The sequence below is a fragment of the Struthio camelus genome, chromosome 19, assembly GCF_040807025.1.
Source record: "Struthio camelus isolate bStrCam1 chromosome 19, bStrCam1.hap1, whole genome shotgun sequence".
Classification (NCBI taxonomy): Eukaryota; Metazoa; Chordata; class Aves; order Struthioniformes; family Struthionidae; genus Struthio; species Struthio camelus.
The window spans coordinates 302,364-326,948 of record NC_090960.1 but is presented as its reverse complement, the minus strand read 5'-3'; the positions used below and the strand labels follow the sequence as shown (position 1 = coordinate 326,948).

At 41.6% G+C, this 24,585-nt stretch overlaps 1 protein-coding gene across 5 annotated transcripts in view; it reads left to right on the top strand.

The window, feature by feature from the left end:
- The window catches only part of ASPSCR1 (ASPSCR1 tether for SLC2A4, UBX domain containing), a 59,872-nt gene that overhangs the window by 12,129 nt on the left and 23,158 nt on the right, over window positions 1-24,585 (top strand). For 4 of the 5 annotated variants that reach the window (XM_068913985.1, XM_068913984.1, XM_068913983.1 and 1 more), the window contains 8 exons: window positions 7,741-7,798; window positions 8,649-8,722; window positions 9,465-9,903; window positions 17,117-17,256; window positions 20,419-20,500; window positions 21,387-21,453; window positions 22,332-22,394; window positions 22,709-22,761. In XM_068913985.1, the coding sequence (XP_068770086.1) occupies window positions 7,741-7,798; window positions 8,649-8,722; window positions 9,465-9,903; window positions 17,117-17,256; window positions 20,419-20,500; window positions 21,387-21,453; window positions 22,332-22,394; window positions 22,709-22,761 (976 nt within the window). Of the gene's footprint in view, window positions 1-7,740; window positions 7,799-8,648; window positions 8,723-9,464; window positions 9,904-17,116; window positions 17,257-20,418; window positions 20,501-21,386; window positions 21,454-22,331; window positions 22,395-22,708; window positions 22,762-23,886; window positions 24,118-24,585 lie in introns of those variants that run through there. The other variant, XM_068913987.1, reaches the window with a different exon arrangement.

The following is a 24,585-nucleotide window of genomic DNA, read 5'->3' as shown; positions in this document are numbered from 1 at the left end:
TGTTTTGTTCCAAGCTTCCAGTCGGGAGGCAAGATTTTTTTCCGCCTTTCCTCAAGCGTGAGCCTTTAGAACTTACTGAGTTACTGCTGCAAAATGACTGTGGGAGGTAGGAGCCTCGGACTGGAGTCACAAGATCCAGCACAAAGATCTCAGTGTGGGCTTGCATAATCCAGCACAGGAGTGTGTTCCGTGCTGCATGACGCTTTGTATAAAACAAAAATTTCAGATCATTTTTGTGTAAGGTTGGCTAGTTGTTGGTTCTGGGTTCCTAACCCAGAAACTCTAAAATAATGAGGATTCATTGCATAGTTTGGATTTCAAGGGGGTGTCTTCTGTGCTATTTGTCTCAGAGTCCTCCTTTGCTTTTTCTTCCAAGTACTTTGCAGTAACTTGTTCCCAGTAGGAAACTCCCTAACTTTGAGTGAACTTTTCCAGCTTACCACAACAAAATCCTGGAACCCTGTAAATAGAAAGCTTTCTCCTACCTGCAAGTGTCTTGATTTCCTTCCTTTATATTTTGTCATACTTGCCTAACAGTTGTCTGATTTCACTCCTATTCTACAGGGGTCTGTTTCTGGTTCAATCGTGTCCTTTTTGAAAGGGACTGCAAGTTTTGAATGCTTATTTTTAAAGGGCAAAGAACTGTAATGTATGCCGCAGATGGGATGGCTAGGAGGGATCATACTATGCATGGGACACTGTGTGAGAACACAGCATATTGAGAATCTTAACATGTAGATGGGCAAGGTAGAAGAATAAGCAGAGTAGAAGGGGCAGAAAATGTGTCATATTTGACTAAGGATGAATTAGGGGAGAAGGATTTTGGAGAATTTTGGAGGTGATGACAAGCTTCAACTTGAAGATAGTGAATGGAATTGAAAGTAAGTTCCGTGATTGAACCAAATAAGCACAATAAATGTAGTAATGAAACGCTAAATTGGGTGGACAAGGCAGAGGGGAGATAATGTTTTGAGGAGAGTGGAATGTATGTGGGAATCTAGAGGAGATACTAGAGTCAAGCTGCGATGAGGATGAATGCATGATATGCCTGTAGATATAGAGGGAAAAGCATGAATTTTGGAAAAAATGAAGAGTGGGTTGGAAATGTAAAGGGGAAGGGAGTGAGAAATAAAAAGCAAATCTTATGAAACATTTTTTTTTTTTTGGTGGTTAATCATTTGGAATGAATTAGAAACTTAATTATTTTTCGTAAATAATGAAGCTTTGAATGTAATAATGATAAAGGAGGAGAGGGTTTGGGTGAGGCTAGATATCATGAATTTACTCATACTCAGTTTCAGATGAAGAAGAGGCAGCCAAGAGGAGATGTCAGAGCAGCCAAAATACAAAAGTAGTTGGAAGGGGACAGTTTTAATGGATGAGAGAGAAAATACGCATGTTAGCATTGGACTGATTGCTACAACTTCTCCAGGAGGTACTGTCATTTAGAGATTTTAGTATAAAGTGAGGAGCCAAAGACTGATTGTGAGGGGGCACATTCAGCTCCTGCGAGTGGAAGAGAGGAAAAAGATAACTCTCTGAAAGTGGCGAAGTAAACAACAAGATTAGGAAAATTGGGAAAGGCCAGCGACTGAAAGCTCAGAGACAAAGATAACTGCTTAGAGGGAAGGGTTACCTGTGATGAGAATTGATTGAAGAATTCTGTTATGTATCTTTACTCTTGGACCCTTCCTTGGAGTAGAAAACATCTAGACCTTTGCTGGAGCGTAAGCAAAGCCCACTCATTATTGAACTTCTGCTTCTGTTTTGTTTGATCTCCTGATCACCTCGTCCTGAAAGCATATGAGAGTAGTACTGCAGTTGAGTCTTTTAGGAGTCTAAGACTTTTCTAATCCCATGAGGGGAAAAAAAAAAAAAACCAGGCTAAGTGACAGCTGTTAAGTGCTTCTTGAGACCCAAGTCACTCAGGTTTGTGTTAACCAGAGACTTGTCCTATACGCTGATATTTTGCTGGCATTGCATTGAATAGGCTAGCAGCTGTGGGATTTATAAACACAACTGCAAGTAGGGTCTTCCTGATATGTGGGAGAATAGCTGGGAAAATGGAACCAGCTTTCCCTCTGGTTTTGGCAGCATTTTCAGCTACTTCAGTGTCTTAACTGAGTAACAGCAGACAAGGGGTCGTATAAGAACAGCCACACTGGTATAGATAGCTGTTCATCTGCTCCAGTATCTTGCAGATGATACCTTTGGCAGATGTTGTCATACCAATGACAGTTTTTCATATCTGCCTGTCAGTCAGATCCTTTCACAGATCTCAGTTTTGATGGTAACTAACACAGCTCTCCCACTTCCATTCCTGTTTAGTTTGTATTCCTCACCTTCTCTCACTTATCTGTTGTTATTTATGCTGCTCTATCTTCTGCCACTAGATTTGCATTTCCAGTATTTTCTTTCCAACTCTCCCTTGTTTGCCCAGCAGTCTTTCATCAAACTCCATTCTATACTAGGAACTTGATCTCTGGATTCCTGCAGTGTTGTATACAGCTTTCTTTCTGTCCTTGACGGTGAATAACTGATTGCAGAGCCCCAAGTCACGGCAGACCTATTTTAGTTCTTTTTTTGGTTGTTGGTGTTGAGTTAGGAAGTTAATTGTTTTTCATAATCTGAAACTTGAATGTATGAATTAGGATGCTGTGGGTGTGTCTGTCACTTATGTTCTGTAGGAGGGAATTTGGTATGTTGGTTGGAAGAAGTGTGTTCCAAAAACTGGTACCTGCGTATAATCCAGTTGTGTGACCTGTTGTAGCTAGTCTGGAATTAGTTCTCGGCCCCTGACTTTGCTAAATCAGACCCATCCCTCAGGACTGGTTTTACATGTTGCTCTATTTGGATTTGCTATCTCTGTGGAAGTACAGCAACAGGAGCTTGTCGGTTTTGTTCCTACTCGCCTTGTCCCATATCACTGTGCTATTGCATGCTTTATTTAGAAAAGCTAAAGTTTTAACTTTTAGATCAGGAATAAAGATAGACTGTTGCAATTCAAACAAATAGGGATCTAAATTCTAGTCTGTGCTTACAAGGTTTGCTCTCCCACTTCCCTCCATCTGGAACTCTTTGTGTTCTTACTCTTAAGGATTACTCAAGGATTTGAGTATCATAGTTTTCCAGGTGTCTGCCCCAGTTCTGAATGACTTCTGGTTCCACCTACCACACGTTTCTTTGAAGTGAGTTTTGAGTCTAAATGTAAATGTCCTTGATGAATTTTCCTGGAACTTCATGGCTATTTCCTTTCTGTTTCTGTTCTGTAGGCTGGTTGACTCCTTCCCTGCTCAGTTGGTTTTGTCACTTTCTATTGAATTAAATAGACGCATGTTAAATGTTATGTAAGACACTGATTGTATATAAATGTGTGTGTGTGTGTGTATATATATATATATATACATATATATAGTGTTCTAAACTGCTAATCTGTGATATGATGCAAATCGCATTATAGGAAGACTATGTAAGATGATATTGACACATGTATACAATGTCAAGTAGCTTTGAACGTTATGATGATACGTAAGATTATTGGAGCTACTGCACTAAAAGTAGTACAGTGCACTCGGTTATGCAGACTTTTATCTACTACTGTGCAAGCAGATTGCCATAGTGCTGAGGATTATTTTCTTTCATTTCTACCTGGACAGAAGTGTTTATCCCTGTCTTAGATGGTCTTTCCATAATGGTTGTTACAATAATCGCCTGCGGGTTGGGTTCATTGCATGACTGTGGACTTACCTGCTATGAAATAGAAACCTTGCTAATAGGAGTAGTCAGTGTGGCCACAGCACAGCTATGCTATATGATGTGTATGGTCACTTCAGAATCAGACACTCACTTGACTGAATGGATTTTGGCTACTACATAAGGGATTCTCCCATAAACCCCAGACATAACTTTGTACCTGGGAATATTGTACCTGAGAACACTTATGTTTAAATTACATGATACTGAAAGGAGAGTGTTTTAAGTAATGGGACTCCATTCATTAAACTCCTTTCCAGGAAGAGTCAGAATGAACCCAGCCTTGATCACTATCATTAATTCATTTTCTTATAATCTTCCCATGTTCCCTCCACAGGTATGAGACGCACAAATTAAAAGGTAGAGAATGAGTCACTGAAAGTACAGTTTATAGGTACAAGGAATACATTAGATGTAAGATGTTGTGATACTTGGACACCAAGTTGAGAAATGTTTTACAAATGTATTTAGGGGAATGTGTGTCTATGACCTGCTTCTGCAGAATTAAGAACAAAGCAGAGGAAAAATATTTCTACTTCAACTGTTCTATAGCAAATTTTGTATGAAACTTTCTCATTTCCAGAGAAAAATACTGCAGTATTTTTTTTTTTTTCAAGCTGCCAGGGTCCTGAAGGTTTTGCTTTTTCCTATAAAGTTCCCTGCAAAGACTAGAATCAAATAACTGAAGAGACTGTCAAGTGTCAATGTTTACATAACCCTTTAAGTACGCCACTTGCAAAGCTCTACTTCAGTTTAGTAGCCGACACAGGAGTAGTAGAGCATAAAATGGCAAGTTGACTTCAGGGACTGGCTTCTGCCTCTCTTGTTGGAGGCCTCAGGAGCAGAGCAAGGATGTATCACTTTACTAGCTTGTCAGGTGGATTTCATTAGCTGATTTGCAGCGAGCAGTTTCTGTTATAGTAGCAGGTGATGGGTGATTGTTTCCTGCTGGGGCGAGGCATAGGGGAAAGCCAGTCTTTTCAGAGGCTGGACTACAGAGAGTACTAAGATCAAGGGATTTTACAATGAGGAAGAACTTCAGCTGTTTAGCTTTTGATGATAGAACAGCTGTTGCAGTGCAGATGGTATATGCTAGCTCATTACTAGGGGATGTTGTAGTGGTAACTGACATGACAGAGAGCTCTGCATAGAATGTGTTAGCAATAACTGCTGAGCACCACAGTGTTATGAAGTAGGATAAGTCTCATGAGTTCTGACTGTGTGAATGGGAAGTATCCTTGGGCGACTTTTTCACCTTTTGTTTTGTAGTTTCCCCTGCTGAGTTAGGCTGACAGTCTGAATCTAAAGGTTTTGAAAAAGGATTTTGAGAATTCAGCTAGTCATCTTTCCTAACCGCAACTATCCTGCGGATGGGCAGTGTTCTCCTGGTCACCTTTTGGCATTCATGTGCTTGAGGGGGGGAAGCAACCTATACTCTCCTTGATCTCCTCATGTTTCGCCACATTCTCAGCTGATTTTAATTTGAGTCTCACTCTGATCATTGAAAGGGAAACCAACATGAAAGAGATTCTTTCTTCTGTTGTTGAATCTACTTCTCTCACTGATTTCAGTGATTCAGTGTGAGGTACTACTTAATTCTTCAAGACTTTTTACCTTTCTACAAACATTTTGAGGTTTCCTATTACTAAAAGTGTTGCTTTTTTTTCCCCTCATTAAGAACATTATATTGCAGAGTTTTCCACATTTGCTCCTTTTTGAAATTACATTTGTCATATCCTTTTCATTCTCCATTAAGTTCTAACTATATTATATATCTGTCCTTAGAGCCTTACTCTGTTTGCACAGGCACATGGTGTGTGTCCAGAATATTTTGATTTGCGACATTTGGTGGGGATAAGTGTGTGCCCTTTTATCATACTTTTCTTTCTGATGGTACTCAGGACAGAATGATCCTGCTTGCTGCTCGGTTTTCTCTTGCTGTCTTTGTCAGCAGAGCGGAGTTTGGTCTCCATCCGTAGCAATCCACTGTTCACAGAAGCAGATAATAAAGAATTTACTTTTAACACTTGGTATTTTCTTATTTTATCCCATTTAATTTTAATTACTTCAGTTCACTGTAGTGCTTTTTTTGCCTTTCTGATTGCCAGTTGCACCAAATGTCCAGGTTTCAAGCTGTATGCAGGTTTTTGTGGTGGTGGTGTGTGTGTTTAGCCTTAGATGGAGGGATATAGTTGTTGCCTTCGTTTGTTTGATCCAGTACAGGATACTCATCCACTACTTGGTGTGCTGATTTTTCCCCCACAGAGCAATCCACTATCAACACTTGTTATTGTTTGTTTGCTCACTCTTGAAGGAGAGAATCAGATTCAGAAGAATGCTGATTCCAAAAGGAAACATTTTTGCTAATCCTATATGCCAACCAGTAAGTGGGCACAGCTTTTTGGTTGGTAATTAAAAAAAAAAAAAAAAAAAAAGAACTTGCGTATCTTTGATCTGTCGGTTCTGTAAATGTTCTCTGCGCAAATTGGATCCTCTTCACTAACGTTGGGAGATACCTCAAGGTAGGGCAGATTGGAGCATCATCTCAGAAGTGAATTGCAGCATCAAACTATCCTTCCCTGGGTGGAGAGAAAGATTCATAAACTAATCCTGGACTCCAAAACCTGATTGCTTGGCACAAAACAGAGTGGCAGACCATACCTCCTTAAGTGCATACTGAGGCCAAGCCAACTCCACTACTAAAGGTTAGCATCTGCAGTGATCCTTTCTTAACTTGAATACTGAGACTGTTGGAACTGGACTTTGTGCCAATTCCAGAGTTAGATACTAAGAGACTATTACTAGCTCTCTGACCAACGTTCTGGTCTGTAACTTATCAATGTTACCAGTACTGGCTTTTTTGGTAATGAGAGATGCAGAAAATGTGGGGCAGCTATCTGATTAGAATTTAGAAAGGCTTTTTAAATATACAGAATAACTGATTTCTGGGAGAGTTCTGAATTACTGAGGGAACTGAAAATAAGCCTGTACTGTTCTCCCATATATGCCCTCACAGTAGAGGGAGAATGCAAGAACACATATGGTTCTGCACAGAGTGGGCATTACCGAATGAGTGAATAATCTTGGATGGATGAGAACTGAACCTTGCAGTGACACAGTGATTGTTTTTTTCCTGTCCGTCTTCTGTTTGATCAAGTGAATATGTGATGAAGTTTCTTCAGTGCTTCAGAATTTATTATCTTGAGAAAAATAGGAAGAGTAGCATCTTTTAAAGCTTTTTCTTCTTAGTCTCAAGCCATTTTTCCCCTTCCCTATGCTATGAATCCTTCACTTTAAGTCTTCCTCTGCAGATGGTCTGTCATCAGCTTGCATCATTGCTGATATGTGTCCTACCTCACTGAAACCCGTGGTTGTGGGTTTATCTTCACTTGTCTACTGCAGCAGCCTTTTCTTTGCTGCTGTTTTGTCCCTGATCTCCAGAATCTAAAAGCATTTACTGTTTTCTTTTTTTTTTTAATCAGTTTGTTGGTAAGACAGGCAAATTCCTTGTCCTCATTATTTGCTTTAAAGCAGTACTTCATTCTATTAGATACTCTGTATACACAGAAAGAAACTGGCCCTTGCCCAAAGAAAATATAGTCTAAACTATAATAAACTAATTAACTTAGATAAGAGGTTAAAAAATCAAGTAGTACTATGTCATATTAGATATTGGGTACTGAGGCACAATGACAATGATATTCTCAGATTTATCTAAAGATCAGTTTATTTCAGAATTTGACTTGAGGAATTATTTCTCCTTTGTTTTTTAAACTTTTTAAGGGACTGTGTTTAAGAAACAGTAGAGGTGTTAGAGCAAATTCTTTACTGTAATGTCCAATATTGATTTTGTGAACTGTCTAAGGATCGTTGCTGGAGTAACAGGGTGGAGAGTGGTGCTGGCTAATTTTACTATTTCTTTACAGTGGTTTTGGGGGGGATGGATTGCTCTACAGATGCTGCAGATTATTTTGCTTTTTATTGCAGGGAGCTTATGGAACAACACAGTGAATTCTCTCCAGTCTGTATTTACATGCGAGATGAGGTAAGTCACCAAGCTCTTCTTAGCTGTCTCTTCTCCTTCTGTTCCCCTCCTCCTCCTCAAAAAAAAAAAAACCAAAAAAAAAAACCCACTTTGCTCCATTTTCCAACCTGGAAAATGTTTCCTCTGAGCTTTCTTGAGAGGGGAAATAGAAAAACTTTGGTCTTTTCAAAGCCTGACATGTCTGTATGGAAAAAAGCTCTCTTGGAACGTAACCCTGGGCCATTTAGACCTCTGAGCCCATAAAATGAGCTCAATGACCTGTTTGTGTTTTTCTTTCCAACTTCTTTAAAAGCTCAAGAGTCAAAACAGTGGTTTCATTTTAATAAATATTTGCTTTTCTCTGTGTTTTGATCTTTTGCTATTAATGTTTTTAATATTTTGTATGCGCATATTATGGAATTTGCTCTCCCTAGCTGTCCCCTTCACTTCCTACTGCCCACCTCTGTGGACAGGTCATCTTTATTCTGGAACAGGTCATGGCAAGCAAATGGGAGGTGTATGTAATAAAATCAGCTGTCTTTCGGCTTAGAAATATTGCCTGTGATTTAACTTCTGATATAGAAACAATCTTTTGCTGAGCTTGGATCAGACTTGGATGTATGTATGGAACGGAAATATATGTGGGTTGTCGTCTGTCAGAATCTTTTAATAAGCAGTGAATTTGGTAAAGCAGTACAGGTGAATACGAATGGATTCCAGTCTCATTTCCAAGTGCAGAAAGAGTGCCTTTGAGCTCTTTCTGATGTTGCGTGGTGCTTGTTTTGATGCAGGCCTCTTTCTAGAAAGAGCTCTTTAACTACTCCCTTAGATAGGCAGTTGTCATAAAAGTGTTTCCTCTGTTTTTTTGCAGATATCAGGAAAAGATGCCCTAGGGAAGACGACCCTGAAGTCACTTGGCCTGACTGGGGGCAGTGCCATCATCAGGTTGGGAGGAGCAAAGTTTGGGCACTTTGTTTTTCCTTTGCTTTTCACTCTGGAGGTGAATTTGTTTTGTTTGAAGTACCCAAAAATGCATTAAAGTTCAAAAAGACAAACATCGCGACATTCAGTAATTATTATATTTGCCTGTTTATCTGAAACTGCTGCCCAGATGTGCTTCCCACAGCTGCAGATGCTGGCACTGACCAGTCGTATGCAGATTAAAGGGGCTTGTTTAGTTTGTTTTCTTTCCTGCGAGTGAAACAGACAATTCAAAGTTAATCTCTCTGACTGAGAGTAAGACAGAATCTACTGCTTCATTCTTTTCGGCTTTGAATTTCAGGCATTGAATTCCCAATCCCTGCAGTGCCTCCTGCTGACTGATTGGGATGATGGGGTGGGGGACAATGACAGCCTTTCTGTGATCTTCTAGTGAGTCCTTTGCAATATATACAGGAGGTGAGGGTGATTAGAATGTGTGCTTTACACCTGACTGCTGTTTCTTTCTGGAAGGCAATTTGTCTCCTGTGGAGAGGATAGTTCCTATTTTGTTTTTTGGGGTCCCTTTTTCTCCCCTTCAGAAACTTCAGAGCAACTAGAACTTGTTCTTTGTGAATAACTGGAAGAAGCAGATTAAATTTAGGGATATATTTGAGTCCTTTGTTTCATGGTCATGTTGGGAAAGGGGAGGGCAGTGTTCTTAGGATGAATTATGTTGATTTTTATCTCTTCTTGTATCTCCTTTAAGGGTTGTCATGAAGAAGTGCAGTTCATCTGGTCAGGAGGCGGCTGTGGATGCCATGGCTCAATGTAATGAGCTGACAGTGAGAGCGAGCTCCACCGAGGAAGCAGGGGATGTGTCCCTAACTCAAGCACACGCATTCCCAGAGGACTCGGACCACAGTGACGTGGCCTTGTCTTTACACAGCTGCAGAGACGGGCAAGACTTGATTAGAGAATCCCATGCCAGCTTGGAGGAGCTGTGGCCTCCCTCAGAGCACGAGTCTACCCCATTTGTCCCTTTTTCTGGAGACGGACAGCGTCTGGGGGACTCTCCTGTGGCTGCAGCATCTCCTGGGTTAGGCATGCCATCTTCAAAGCTGTCAATATCTTCCTCCAGCCCTGGAGGCCCTTCTAAGCCAAAGAAGTCTAAGAACAGCCAAGAATCGCTAAAGGAGCAAGAGCAGGTAAAGGAAAATTAATTTGCAATGAGAGCTCTTTTCATCCTGCCTTGCCCTAGGCTGAGCACCTAAGAGGAGAAAGATGTTTTGGCATTTAAGATCTCCCCCCCCCCCCCCCCCCCCCCACACACACACACACTTAATTTAGAGTTAGATGCTTTGGTGGCATACAGTTCTGAAGAGTTGAGCAAGAAAGTATTGCATTTTGGGCTCTTTACTCTAGAAAAGATGTGGGATGGGAATTTAGGAATTCACGTGCTGTCCAGAGGCAAGCAAAGCTTTGAAACTTGAGGTATTTTTGAATGGTTCAGCTGGAGGCAACACAACTGCATTAAAAGTGCAATCCAGAAGAGCCTCAAATTCTGTGCCTCAAAGTCCATGAAGAGCTAAATTTCATTACCAAATGCCTCTTGTCACCTGGATACTTAGCCTTTTCTAATTGCTATTTACTGTGTAGTTTTGCTAAAGATGAGCAGAATTTGGCCAGACTTGTATTTTCTAATACTCTGAACGTGCTTACTGCTTGTTGTGACTTACCTTCTGCGTGATCTGGGAGATAAAAGCTTGGTAGAGTTTTATATGCAGAAAGGGAAAGCCTTTCTAGCTGGATGTACGATTATGTCATAGGAGCAAAAGTGGTCTTAACAGGTTTTGTTGCAACTTGATCCCATGCCTACCGCATACTTCTAAGACAATAGGATCTGAGCAGAAGATGGTCACAGTTTCTAACTCTGAGGTTGCAGGGTGTGCTCAGATTTCTTGTCTGAGCCTTTCTGTGGAACACAGAGCTCCATAGTTAAGCTATCCTAAAAGCGGTGTCCCATGCTGATGATTAGTTAACGTTTGTTTCCCCAGAGTTCCTTCTGACTGTCATCGCTTTGACTTCTAGTTTAATTCTTTTGGAGACAGTGTGGTAGAATATAAGGGGTACAGACATAGAAAAGGAATTTTTCAGCTACAGTTGCATCACTCTTGCCAAGTACCAGAGAGTTAAGTCTTTGAAAGAAGAGGTCTGAACCTTTTTTCCCTTTGGCCTAGTCCTGGCCTCTCTCTGAGCCTTATTTGTCTTAGTATTACAGATTATGCAGAAATCCTCTCTTTTCCCTCTCCATCTATTTCATCTTGCATCTAAGAGGGTTTTCTGTCCTACTCTAAATACCCTATTCCTTAAATAAAGTCTACCTCCCTTTAATCCTGCTCCCAGAAAGAGAAACTGTGTATTTACCAGCGTTGTTAGTGTCTCTGAATTCAAGATGTATTCATTCAAGTTAAAAATGGTTTAGCCTATGTAGAGATACCAGACCTGATAGCTCAAAAGTGCCGTGATGCCATCACGGGATGGTCTTTGAATGACGTCAAGCATGCTTTCTGCAAGGCAGCTATATGGAATTCGGTGACTTGAGCAAGGTTGGATATGTCAGTGCAAGTAACCTAAAATGAAGTACAAGAGACATTGAATTCGTGTTTTAATGTGGACACATTACTGTTTGCCAGAGGTTTTGTCCCAGGTTCTCCCGGATCAACTTTTCTCCTTTCCCCCTCGCTCACTGCGCACATCATCACTAGGGCTGGCTTTAATCTTGAGAGATCTCCTTCATCGTTTCTCACTCCTTAATACCTTCTGGAGTTGGGAGTTCTGTGCTTAACTTTGGTTCTGATTCAGCCAAGGGATTAAACAATGGAAAGCCATAAGTAGGAAGAGAGGATGTCTGGGCTTCAAAGGGAGCTTGATCCAGTAGGAATTTAACAAGGGTGTGCGTATGCTCTCACACAGATGCAGAGACTCTACCTTGGTTAACTGCTCCGTAGCCGCGGTCTGTTTTTGGTGGATTTCTGAATTGTTTAGGAACAGAAGCCAGACTTTGGAAGGACTCTGGAGTGGTTACAAATAGAGCAGAAAGAGGCCTTGCCAGCCCAGTGGTGAATATTTGAGTGTGTTTAAGACATATTGGGATCCATCTAATCAATGTTTTCTAACCTTTTAGAAAAGACTCTGAGTATAGAGAGAGCTAAACAGAAAGCTGGGCGATGTGTCCAGCCTAATGTTTTGTTCACTTCAGTCATGTTCTCACCTGTGAGGGATTTGGAAAGAAGGAGCTCAACTGTGTCTGAAAAGAAAGGAAAGGAGAGTGAGAGGGTTTGATGTTGCTCTTCATCAGTCCTGTTGTCCTCACTTCTGTTGAACTACTCTTATTGTTCTACTGGCTACAGCTTTATGTGAAGCTGTGCCGATGAGCACAGAGCTGAACAGTGGTGGCCTAGGGACTCTTAGGATCCAACGTCTTTCTCAGAATTGCAGTCCAGTTCAAACCACTTAGAGGCACTTCTGAAGCCAGCCTCCCTTCCAGTTTGAGAGCAGCTTTGGAAGCAGCTGCAGATTCTGTTGAGGGGGTTCTGCCCTTGTGTTAAACAGCATGTGATTTTTGACTGCTGCTTTCAAGCCCTTTGATCTCTGGTGCTTTTGCTGCTGATTGATTGCATTTTGTTTCCTCCTCTATTCCTGTCATCCTCTGCTCTCCTTGCTCTCAGCAGCAACATAAGAGCAGGGCTAGCCACATGGCATCTGCTTTTTGTCCCTCTTCAGTCCTGAGGAAAAAACCCAAAACAAAACAAATTATTTTTAAACATCAAAGGTTCATTTTTGTAAAAGAATCTTCCCATTAATGCTTTGCCTGTGTGTGGTTTTTGGAATTGAAGAGAGGCTGGATAAAATCTGTGCCGGCGTCCCTTCGTTTCTTGGGCTGAAGATGGTTTACAGACGGCTGCATGCTGACTTTGATGTCAGAACACTAATTATTAGAAGGTAACTTTACACCAGAATCCCCTGGAGATCAGAGCTCCCTGAGGTGGTGGGGAGGAGGTGGGTCTCCAGGGAGAGCTTACTGCTATGGAAAGCACAGTAGCCACTGCTTTGCTTAAAGATAAAGACAGGTTTTCCTCAACTTACCTGCTTACGTAGGGCCGCAGTGGTGACCTTAGAGTGAATTGCATTCTTCCTGACACCTAGCATTATTGTGGGAACTGGAGTTCTATAGACCACCTAGAAGACACTGCTGTGAATAGGTGGCTTCAGCCTGCTGGTGAGAAGTGCTTAACCTCTCAACTTTGGAAGAGGGTAGAGACTTTGAAGAATTGATGTTTTGGGAAGGTGACAAACCATAATGCAGTGTCTTTGGCTCCTGAAAGACGTTATTGCCAAGAGTACGTTACAACAAAGCGTATAGCTTTCTTCTCTCCTGAGTTATATAATGGAAGGTAGGAACTGCCTTATGGTGGCCACTTAGTATTAATAGAGATTTTTGTCACAATTGCAGAAAATACCAGATGTGCCATCTCTTTGCCAGTCCACATCTAGCGGATGTGGACTGTATTGACAGTGCTCAGATTGGGAGAAGCCCTATCATAATACCTAAGTGAGTAAATGGTAATGGATAAAGAAACAGCAAGAGAGTGATTGCTGGGCTTTGAGGAAATAGAGAATTGGTGGAGCAACAGAAATGGATACCTCTTTCTGTCTTAAGAGTGTTCCTTATGCCTGTAAGGAGGGGTAAGCAGCAGGCTTGATTCCACTGGGTGTGAGGTACGTGCCTGAAGAGGTAGTCTTTGTACTCTCTGAGGCAAAATTTACTACGTCTTTTCGGTAGCTAAGCAATGCCTGTGTAGGCACCTTCTGCTGCTCTTCTCAGATCAGAACCTTTGGTGCAATTCTGGAGTTGAGTTGCAGAAACTCTGAGAAACGAGCTTAAAACCCTTGAATTATGTTCCATAAACTCATCATTACGGCTCTCTCCAGAGTGCTAAATCTCTTATTGGGGGCTAGCTGAAAATTTAATGTTAGGGAATTCTTACTCTGTTTCTCTGTTTCTTTGGGGGTGTTTTTTGTGGTTCCATCAGACAAGCTCAGATCTGCTGCCCTTTCTTCTGTACAGAAAAGTATGGCTTTTCATTTTAAGTAGCAGCTAAGTAATGTGTTTTAGTTGACTTCTAAACATATATAACTAATATAAGATATTCAGCATTCAGTGCTGGCTGAGGAAAGAGAGAGATAAAAGTATAGACTTAGATGCCAGAGGGTAGCTGTGTGCCTGTGCAGGGCCAGTACAGGTATGTACTGGAGAATTAAGTGGAGACATCTTGGCTGGATAGAAGATAGATGTCAAGAACTGGGCATTTATGCCTGGGAAGTAGTAGGTTTTGTTTCACAGCACTTACATAGTTCTGTGGAGTCTCCTTCACTGGAGATATTCAAAACCTGCCTGGACACGACCCTGGGAAATGTGCTCTAGAGGACCCTGCTTGAGCAGGGGGGTTGGACTAGATGATTTCCGGAGGTCCCTTCCATCCTCAACCATTCTGTGATTCTGATAGGCTGGAGAATGGCTTTAGAGGGGGAAGTTCTTGATTGCCAGTTTGCAATATATTATTTGCAGTGAAGACCCATTTGTCTTCAATGGAGACATCTGGAAAGCAACACTTACATAACAGTTCTAACATACAATAGTGCAGACAGTCAACAGGCAGCGGGGAAGAGAGGTGAATGCTTAGGACTGGGGTATATGGCTGCCTTCCAGTATCCTGTGATTTCTGATGTCTCGGCTGAAGTCTTTAGCCACTACCCTGGTTTGGCCAGTGACTGACTGTTTTCCTGTGGAATCCTGCTACTGTTATGATTAGCTAAAGTGCTTGCTAGAGCCAGTAACTAAGTGATAAATTTAGGATTTGCTAATGCGGACGTTGGAATTCTCTTCGTTGTATTCCAGCACCTTTCTTAACATGCTGTAGGGCATATCTGCTCAGTCTTTTTCCCTGGAAGGAGAAATCTGTCTTCAGTATTCAGCGGTATTCAACGAAGGTGGGTTCAGAGTGAAATGGAACTTCCACGTTATTGTGGAGGGCCGACCGATTCTCTGGCCTCTGACGTGGTTCTGGCCTTGTCAGACCAGCTGACCGCAGCAGTTAAGACTGTTGTGCAACAGGCTCTTTCCCAGACGGTGGCTCTGCATGCTCAGGATCACTTCTTTACACACGCAGCTCAGGGAGTTCTGCAGCTCTGGGCATTCCTTCCCCATGAGGCCAGGGAAAGCTGCAATCAGGCTCCTTCACCCTCTAGTTAGAGCTGATTCCACTCAACTTTCTAAATGTAGCCAAGGGTCCCACCCACACAACCTCGCTCTTTTAATTTCTCAAATTGCCCTTCAGTGCCCACAAATAGAGTGAGCATTGCCTTGTAATTTGTGTTGTCTCTTTTGACAATTGAGGGAGACTCCTGTTCCCAGGAGGCCTGTGCCTGGGGGAAGGGAGAATGGATGGAACATATGGAGGAAGGAGAGAGGACATTCAGGCATTCGTTTGGATTGGAAGGGGTGTATGAGGCAATGAGGGGAGAAGAAATGGATAATGCCAGTAGATGTAGTAAGTACCTTTATTTCAGCTAATGTGTACAGTGAACTGCTCTTCTGGCAGCTGCCTGCTTTGAATCACAGAATAATTTAGGTTGGAAGGGACCTCTGGAGATCATCTGGTCCAACCTTTCTGAAGCTCAAAGCAGAGTCAGCTAGAAAAGGCTGCCTAGGACCATGCCCAGTCAGGTTTTGAATATCTGCAAGGATGGAGACTCCACAACCTCTCTGGACCACCTGTTCTAGTGTTTGGCCACCTCATAGTGAAGTATTTTCTTATGTTTAGATAGAATCTCCTGAGTTTCTATTTGTTTAGGTGTTCCCTAACATAATTTCCTTCACCAAGGGTAAATCTTCTTTGCTCCGAACTTCCCCTTTAATCTCGGAGATTCCTGCAGGCTGGTCTTGCCAGTAAAGACTGAAGCAAAGGTGGCATTCAGGATCCCTGCCTTTTCTGTGTCCTCTGTCACCAGGGCCCCTGCCCCATTTAGCAGCTAGCCTACATTTTCCCTAGCCTTTCTTCTGCTGCTTATGTACTTGTAGAAGCCTTTTTTTGTTGTCCTTCACATCCCTTGCCGGATTCAACTCCAGATGGGCTTTAGCTTTCCTAACCCCAACCCTATACTCTTGGACAGTGTCTCTGTATTCCTCCTGGGTTCACCTATCCCTGTTTCCACCTCTTGTGTGCTTCCTTTTTATGTTTGAATTTAGTCAGGAGCTCCTTGTTAATCTATGCAGGCCTCCTGCTGCCTTTGCTTGATTTCCTGCTTGTTGAGATGGACCATTATTGAGCTTGGAGGAATATCAAAGAGCTCTCTTGGGCCCCTCTTCTCTCCAGAGCCAGATCCCATGAGATTCTTCCAAGCAGGTTCCTGAACTCTGCCTGCAGCTAAGGCTGACTTCAGTGCTAAGTAGTTTATAAGTGCAAAACAAAAGAGTTTTCACTGTTCAAGGGAGCTTTCTTTACTGGATGAAAGATGATGCATACCAGAAGCCAGGTTAAAAAATCTAAATGCGTACAATGAGACCCTACAGTAAGCAAGTTCCAAGCGCTCAACAGACCAAAAATTAATTTGCCAAAATAAAGGATTAATCTCTAGAGTATGAAGAATCCTCTCCAGTAAGAAGCAATGGAATGAGCCCGGGTTGGGAACTACTGCAGCTAGTTCTGTGGCAAGAGAACGTGAAGCAAGGAGTATGGGGTATGTGGCAGATGAACAGCTTAAAAGGGCAGTTTATAGGCTATAGCACATACAGTAGTACCTGTATTAGGTTTGTGCTGTCTGAATGATAAGGAAGTGCTTGTATATGGAGAGGTTTGGAGTAGGGTAGAGAGAAGCAGATGATGACTTTGGGATAGGAGTTGCTTCTGAGTGCTTGTAACAAGCGTCTAACTAGCTAGAAGTATGGTTCAACTACAAAATATCTTTGTAATGTAAGTGAAGAGATCCCATAGGTACTGCCTGGAAAGGAGTCATCTCTCCTTACATTAGATGACTGCTGAGCTTTTTATTCTGGCCTTCCTGTATAAACAGTTGAGAGCAGCTAACTCCGTTAGCTGTGTGACTCATCTGACAGAATATAGGCTCCTGCTGCTTGTTGGGAGGAATTGTGCCCCAAGCTCCATCAACTATAAAGAGTGACTAGTTTCAACATTGAGAACTTCCATATCGTCTGTATCTGTTCTTAGTGAGATGAATTCCATGCATGTGACTGTATTTCTGTTGGCAAATACTGTCCTTCTACTTTTTGTCCGGAACCTTCTAGCATTAGCAAAGCAACATATTAAAGACTAACCTGAGCTCACTTTTATTCTGTAGCTTTTAGAACGAGAGCCGCTTGTATGTCATCTAGACCTACTAGAACCGCTTCCTGCTGGCCCAGAAGACCTTCCTGATGAGTTTTTTGAAGTCACAGTGGATGATATACGAAAACGTTTGGCACAGCTGCAGAGCGAGAGGCAAGTTTCCTTTCTGATAGCAACTGAGATTGCTCCATATCCTTTTGTTGAGGAGAGTTGCACTATGCCCCTATAGCTGGCTGTGATTTCTAGGGGAAAGGTTGTAGATAAATTAGTGGGTGTGGGATTATTGACTAGACCTGGAAATCTCTACCTTTTATGCCAGTTGAGCACAAGGGCCAAGTCATGCTTCTGTACCAGGACCTATGTTTTTGTGTGAATCAGTTGACTATTTGTGTCATGGGATAATGGGTTCACTTGGATATTGAAAATTTCATCAGGAAGCATTTGTGATGCTTGTGTGGTGATAAGTTTTTATGAGAAGCTCAAACTAATTGGGCTCTCCCTAAGAAAGGAATAAAAGAAAGATTTATGCCCATCTTCTGCATTTCAGGGAGTTATTCATAGCCACTTAAAACCCTACCTCTCTTTCTTTCCTTCTTTCCTTCTCCCTTCCTCTGAAAGAGAGGCCACTAACTTTATAATTCATGTACCCTTATTTGCTAGAGGCCCAAAGCAGCGGTGAGCTCCTGCTCTCTGCATTTTGATCTGACTTGATGTTGATTGTTAGAAATTAAATGGCTAGAATTTGTAACTTATGATGGACAAATATATGAGCACAATGATCCAATTCCAGAGGAATAACTCCCACTGACTTTAGTAGTAGCTAGTAGCATTTCCAGCCAGTAAGAAAAGCCTTGTATTTTAAGTAATGGAATTGCCTTTTATTTGACCTAATCATAAAAGACCAACTTTGAGACGTTATCCAAACAGAAATAATGCAAAATCAAACTTAATCAGAAATCAAGACACGAGGATGTTTGGGATGCTCCCAAATGGGAGAAAGAAGTATAGGAAACTGGGCTAACTGCACATTCCGCTGTTCAAGCGGTTTGCTATCAAATACTCATGACTTTATTGTACTCTTATTCCTGTTCTGGATAAAAACACAGGTTAAGGTGTCGCTATCGCAACAGCATTTTGCCATCTATATGTTCCTTAATGAATTAATTTTGTGAATGTATTTAGTTTCAAGTAGGTCATAATATTCCTTTAAACGTACAAATATTCTGTGAAACTGTGGGACAGCCTTTATTATACTATAGCCAAGTCTGAGTAGAACTTTCTCCTGGGAGTTATTTTCCCCACCCCCCTTCCCAGGCCTCTGAAATCCACATGAGTACACAGATTGGCTTGAAAATTGCTCGGCCACTTGTGGGTCTGGAGTAGTTAGTGGTACAAACGTATGGTCGTTTGGTCGGGGGTTACTGGAATATAGCCCCCTCAAAAAGGACCTCACTTCCAAATTTGCTGATGCTTGTAACCCTTTTCCCCCCATGGACAGGGATAAAAATAAAGGCAAGTTCCACATGAAACTGGTATCAGTTGGCTGCTGATCTCAGCTGGTGAATCTTACCGAGAACTAGCTGCACACAATGCAATGTTTTAAATGCAGTTAGAATTTAATTCCAGTTTCATGAAGAGCAAAGAATTGATATGAATCAGAAACTTGGTACACAAAGAAGGAGCGGAGTATGTTAGTTTGCTGTTCACTTTTCCAATTTTTAATCGACACTTTTAGATTATCTTGAAATGTGGTGTGCCAGCTGAGTGTTCTGGGTACAGTTGGTGAAGAAAGCCTGGAGTTGTTTTGTTCAGTGCCTGTTCCTGAGATACCTTGATGATTCTCAAAAATAAAAAGAGGTCCTTCAAACTGCACAGACACAAGAAGATTAACTTGCAAATAGTAGTACAAAATCGTAATTATTCAATCAGATATTTCACCAAAATCTAGCCTGGTAAATAAGTTACTCAGAATTAAGAATTATTCAGAATGCTGAAATAAGGGAAAGGGACTGAAACTGAGCATGGAATTGAAAGGTATCTGCTGGAATTAAGCTTAGTTCTTTATTTACAGGAAAATACATAATTATTTTTCTGAATTTACTGGATCATCTTAAATACAGTTAGGTTTTTTTGCACCTACTACTCCCTTTAAAAGACCAGTCCACAACCTTGCTTCATTCATTGTCTGAAATGTCTCATTTCTATTTTTTGTTTCCTTTGTGCTAATTAATATCCATTAGTTCTTTTATGCCAACATTGTTTTTCAGCCTCAGTAGCACTTTTCCCTCCCTGGAGTAATCATGTCCCACTTCAGTCTCTGTTTTATAGGATTAACAAATTCAGCTCTTCACATAGAATCTCAGAAAACATTCCCCTAATCATCTTAGAAGCAATCTTGGCACCTACTTCAGTAAACGTGCTTTTCTTGAACAGGGTAAAAATAATGTTTACGGGATCATTCACATTCTAAGTAAAATATTGATTTTTCTCTATCTTGTAAGTGCCTCTTAAATTTGTATCATAAGCAAAGTTCATTAGAACACGGTAAGTTTTTCTACAAAGTTTATTAAATGTTGGTCCCAACAGGGATTTTAAAGGAGCTGCACTTCCAACTTTGCTCCAATCCTCATGGCTCTCCTTTTAGCACAGTTGCTTTTTCTTCACTTTATTGTATTTTCTCCTTGCCTTAAAAATCTTTAAACAATCCCTGTCTTCTCTAGCTAAATTGATGATTTTTCCGTGTGGATAAAAAACGCTTTCTGATTTTTACATAGATGAGAGCTTCTGTGTTACCTTTGCTTGGAAAATGAATTACCTTATAAAGAAATGTCCTAGATTAGTGGGGTACCTTCAGTAACCCCTCAGTTGCATTTTATCCATTGTCTATTTTCTTTTTCTTTTAAAATATGATTTGTTCTAAAGCCTGCATACTTTAGAGAATTTGAGTGTATAGAGCAGGTACCAGGCTGGGGAAACTGCCAACAGAGGGGAGGGTAGGATTTGGGGGTAAGGAAAGCATCTGAAAGAACAGGAGTCTGAACTTACAGGTGATTGCATGCATGTGTATACGCTGGTTGTATACAGGCCTGTGGTTTGTGATCCTTAGCTGTTAAAGGAGAACATGACCTGGGAGGAGAGTAGTGGAAGGTCTGAGATTTTGGGTAGGAAGCACAGCAGGTGTGTGGAACCTGCAGTAAAGGATATATGGAACTGTTGAGCAGTTGTCATCTGCCCGGCTTGAGCCTTTCATTTTCTTGATAAAAATATATCTTAAAGTGGCAGAAGTGACAGCTTGTCGTCTTCCCATGTATCTAGGAAACGCCTGGAAGAAGCTCCACTGATGACAAAATCTTTGAGGGAGGCTCAGCTGAAGGAAAAGTTAGAACGTTACCCAAAGGTAGCCTTTTTTCTTTCTCCAGTCCTTCTGGCTAGTCTAAACTTGGGGCTTAAGTAGCTTTGGGAACCAAATATGACCAACAGGATCTTGAGCTGCTTATAGGAAGGCTTTTCATGTTCCTGTCATTGTTAATTGTTGGTAGGACCCACATAACAGTTATACCATGTAAAATCAGCTGGCCTGTAATGATGTGGTTGGGCAGCAGGCAGAATAGCCCCTTTTATTTCCTTCCAGATGATTCAAAACCCTTATGTTATGCGCATGTCAGTCTATATGACTGAGGTTTCCTATCTACTTCTCTATGGACTCTTAGTTTCAGTAGAATCTCATTATATGTTAAATAAGATATTACAGAGTGGAGAGATCTTACTCTGTAAATGTAATCCTAATGCAATTCTTTTTGATGCTTTACTGCAAAGAAACAAGAGATGAAGTTTCCAAGTTGGGTGCTAACTGACCACTACTGGAAATAGGCTGAAACAGGTAGTATCATTCTATATACAGCATAAGGACTGTGTGACTGGGAGGCTTCCTTCCACTGTGGACACTCCAAGATGCTGATTTATTGTCTGTACTTGTCCATGTTTGAAACCTAGGATGACTTTCTTCATCATCTGAGTGTTGCATAGCACAGGGAGCTTCTACTCTCTGAATATGTGCTGCTGCATTGTACATGATACTGTTTTTGTAGGTCAGCTCTCAGTCTTTAGAAGTCAGACAGCCCATGTTCTCTGAGGAGCTGCACAGTAATGGAAACCTGTAGCCTGTAGAGTAGGATAGCTCAAACCACCCCATTTGTAAGAAACTTGCTATAAATTCTAAACCAAGGGCAAGCCTCACAGAACAGCTGTACACAATTGACCTAATGTGCTTTGCTTCTGACTAGGTGGTGTTGAGAGTACATTTCCCAGACCGTCATGTTCTACAGGGGTTCTTCCGTCCTAGTGAAACTGGTAAGAGTAATCTCTACTTTAGTCTCTGTGGCTGCAGCTAACATCTCTCATCATTGGTTAGTGGCATGCCAAAAGAGTGGCTAGGACAGATCTTTCTGCTGCCAGGGGAGTAATGCTGCCCTGAAGAAGCAGCAGTACCTAGCTATGACATCCTTATAAGGCCTCTGAACTAGATGAGAAAAAGAATCTGAGGTAATACCGTAGTAAAGGGGAATTTCTTTCCAAGACTACTTGATGGAGGCTACGTCAGGCTGCTTGACAACAAAATATTTGTGCTCAGGAAACTGTCCCACTTGATATCTGATATTTGTGTTCAAATGGCATATTACTGAGTTGTAGCTTGTTTCAGGCAGACTCCATAAGAGAAGGCTTGGTGAGGCAAGGAGGGTAGCCTTCCCTAATATAATCACAGTAGCAAGAGTTGGACCATTCTGCAGTCATCAGTTCACAGAAGTCTGACCGTATATCAAGTAGCTCTCACTGTTGCTAATTTAGATCCTCTCCTTCTGAGCTGGCAATATGGTTACCCACATGTTTTTTTGATACTTGTATATGGAACAGGAACTGATAACTAGTGACCAGAGTCTCACATAGTTCATCTCTGCAGATCTTGCAGCTGCTATTGGATTTGCTAGGAAAAATTTCACTGGGATCCTTATGTTTTGCCAAGGGGCCAGAATATGTATGTTTATTTTCTGCAAGATATTTGTAATAGTGATAGCTGTAGTGTTCTTTCAAGGAAAGGGCAACCTGCACAGATTGCAAAGGACAGTTCTATAGGTTCAGGCTAGCCGTGTTGCCCAGTATCTGAAGAAACAAATGTCATCCAGCAAACCTTTCTCTCCTCCTTTTTTTTTTTTTTTTTTCCCCCCCCACAGTTGGCATTTTGAGAGACTTTGTAAGGAGCCACCTTGCAGATGCAGATTTGCCATTCTACTTGTGTGAGTGTACTGTTGGTAATATTTGTCCCTACTTTACAAAGCCTGTTCCTAGCTGTGATGGCTCTGATGCATATGGGATCTTGTGATGCCATGAGAATATGACATGGGGAGGGATTTCTTCTTCGAATATGGCCTCAGAGTGGAAAGAAGGTGTAACCCTGGTCACTTAGCCATGTTATGCTTCTGCCTAATACGAAGCACTTGTGGACAGTAAGAACGTGTCCCTCTTTTGAAGGGCAGCAATCCCTCCCATACATGCTGTATAGTTTCGGTTGCTGGGTGGTCCTGTTTTGTAACTTGTTTTTTAACTTCAGTTATTGCACCTCCCAGAATCATCTTGAATGATGAAAGTTTGACGCTCTTTGAGGTAAGTACTCACACATGTGCTCTGTCATTCTCTCTCTGACATGCTGCTTCTTCCACCCACACCAACGTGCCTTCGTTGCTTTTAAAAGAAGCTATATAATGTCATGATCCCTGTAGATGTCTGCTTAGCCAAGACTAATGGAATCAGGTGTTTCAGAGCACAAGCTCTTCACCAGAAGAGGTCCACCTTGTGCAGCAATATGCAGTTTCATGATGGGGGGGTGGGGGGTTCATATTATTGTATACATAGACTCTGTGCCCTACGGAGCCTGCATTGTATGTAACCTTAAAGGTTATTGCATGAGCTGTGTAAATGAGTTTGCTGTATTTATAGTTGGCCTAATATAGTAGGAGACACGATACTGGTTTTGGATAGGTAACTCTTTTTAACTTCTATAGCAGAAGCTAGATGGCATATTAGACAAAAATCTGTCCTTTTTGGTAATCACTGTACAAGGGTTTATTTTAAGCTAGCTTATACATTGTAGAACATGTACTTTCTATGTTGTAATTTTTCTCAAAGGCTGAAATTTAATTCCTGGAGTTTATTTGCAAATGTCAAATAAAGTGATGTTGAAGTCTCTGATGAGAGACTGTTGGATGCGGAATTCACACATATGCTAAGAAGAGACTGGCTGAGTGATTTTGCAAGTAACTGCCCCAAACTCACCGTATTTAATACGGGAAGTCATTCAGAATTTCGTGGACGTTTGTAGAGAGATACGGTGAAGATCACTTGCAGGGTGAGGGGTCAGACAGGTTGTAGTGAGAGTTTTTGCTTGATGCCTCTGAGGGAGGAGAAGGGGCAGAGTGGAGAAATAGAGAGAGAAAGAGATCTTTCAGACAGCATACTGAATTAGGAAGGGATTAGAGTGCCTCTGAAGTTGTTTGTAATGGAGCTTTCCAAATTCCACAACTTCTTGGCCAAGCCATGTGGAAGAGAGACAAGTGCAGCTGCTCCTAGGCTATTACGTGTTCAGGGAATCAAATAACGTGGGTCCCCATGTTCACATTCAGAAGTCTGTCCCCCTCCTAATACCCTGTTAAGAATTCTTTGCCAAAATTTGAGGCTTTTGGCATGATTTTATTGATGTCCAAGTTCTTACCATCACTGTGCCTGTGACAGGTATGGCTTCCTAGAGAATCCTGAGCATCTCGGAGATCACAGCCCTGTTTTGGTTTTGTGGTTCAGGAATTGCTATGCAGTAGCTTTTGGACTCTACCCAGCTGCACAGCCTGAGGACTACTGTTTCTGTCAGCCCTTCTGCTCTCTACTTGAGCGTTGCCTCTGTTTGCATGTGCAGCAGGCATGGTAGCCTTTCTTCCATCAGGCTGGAAAGGGACACTGTGTGTGTTGGTAAGACTTAATGCCTTTCTGGGTGGGGGGGGCATGGGGGGGGAAGAGCCAGACCAGTGATTTTTCTCTTTAAAGCCTTTTTATGTATTTTAATTGATAGCCAAAATACCAGTATCTTTGAACCAGGAGATTTTGCCACTTGAGCATGAAGGCAGGTCTTCCCAGCTTCCTCTGATTTGTGCCATCTCTCCCACATCTGCTGCCCAAAACAGTCTCATGTGGTAACCATGAGGGGAAATGCAAAAGACAAAATTTTTCTTCAGTTTTCTGGGAAATCCCAGGGAAAGGAAGCTGGCTAGGACTGCATTGCTATTGATAACATTTGTTAACGTTCATAGGATGGTCAGATAATAAGAAATGTTCTGCACTTGTTAGTTGTTCTGAGGCCAGGGAGCAGCCTTTTATCTGACTAGTACAAACTGATCTGACATGTCACATGCCCTCTACTCTCTACTTTTCTCTTTTTCT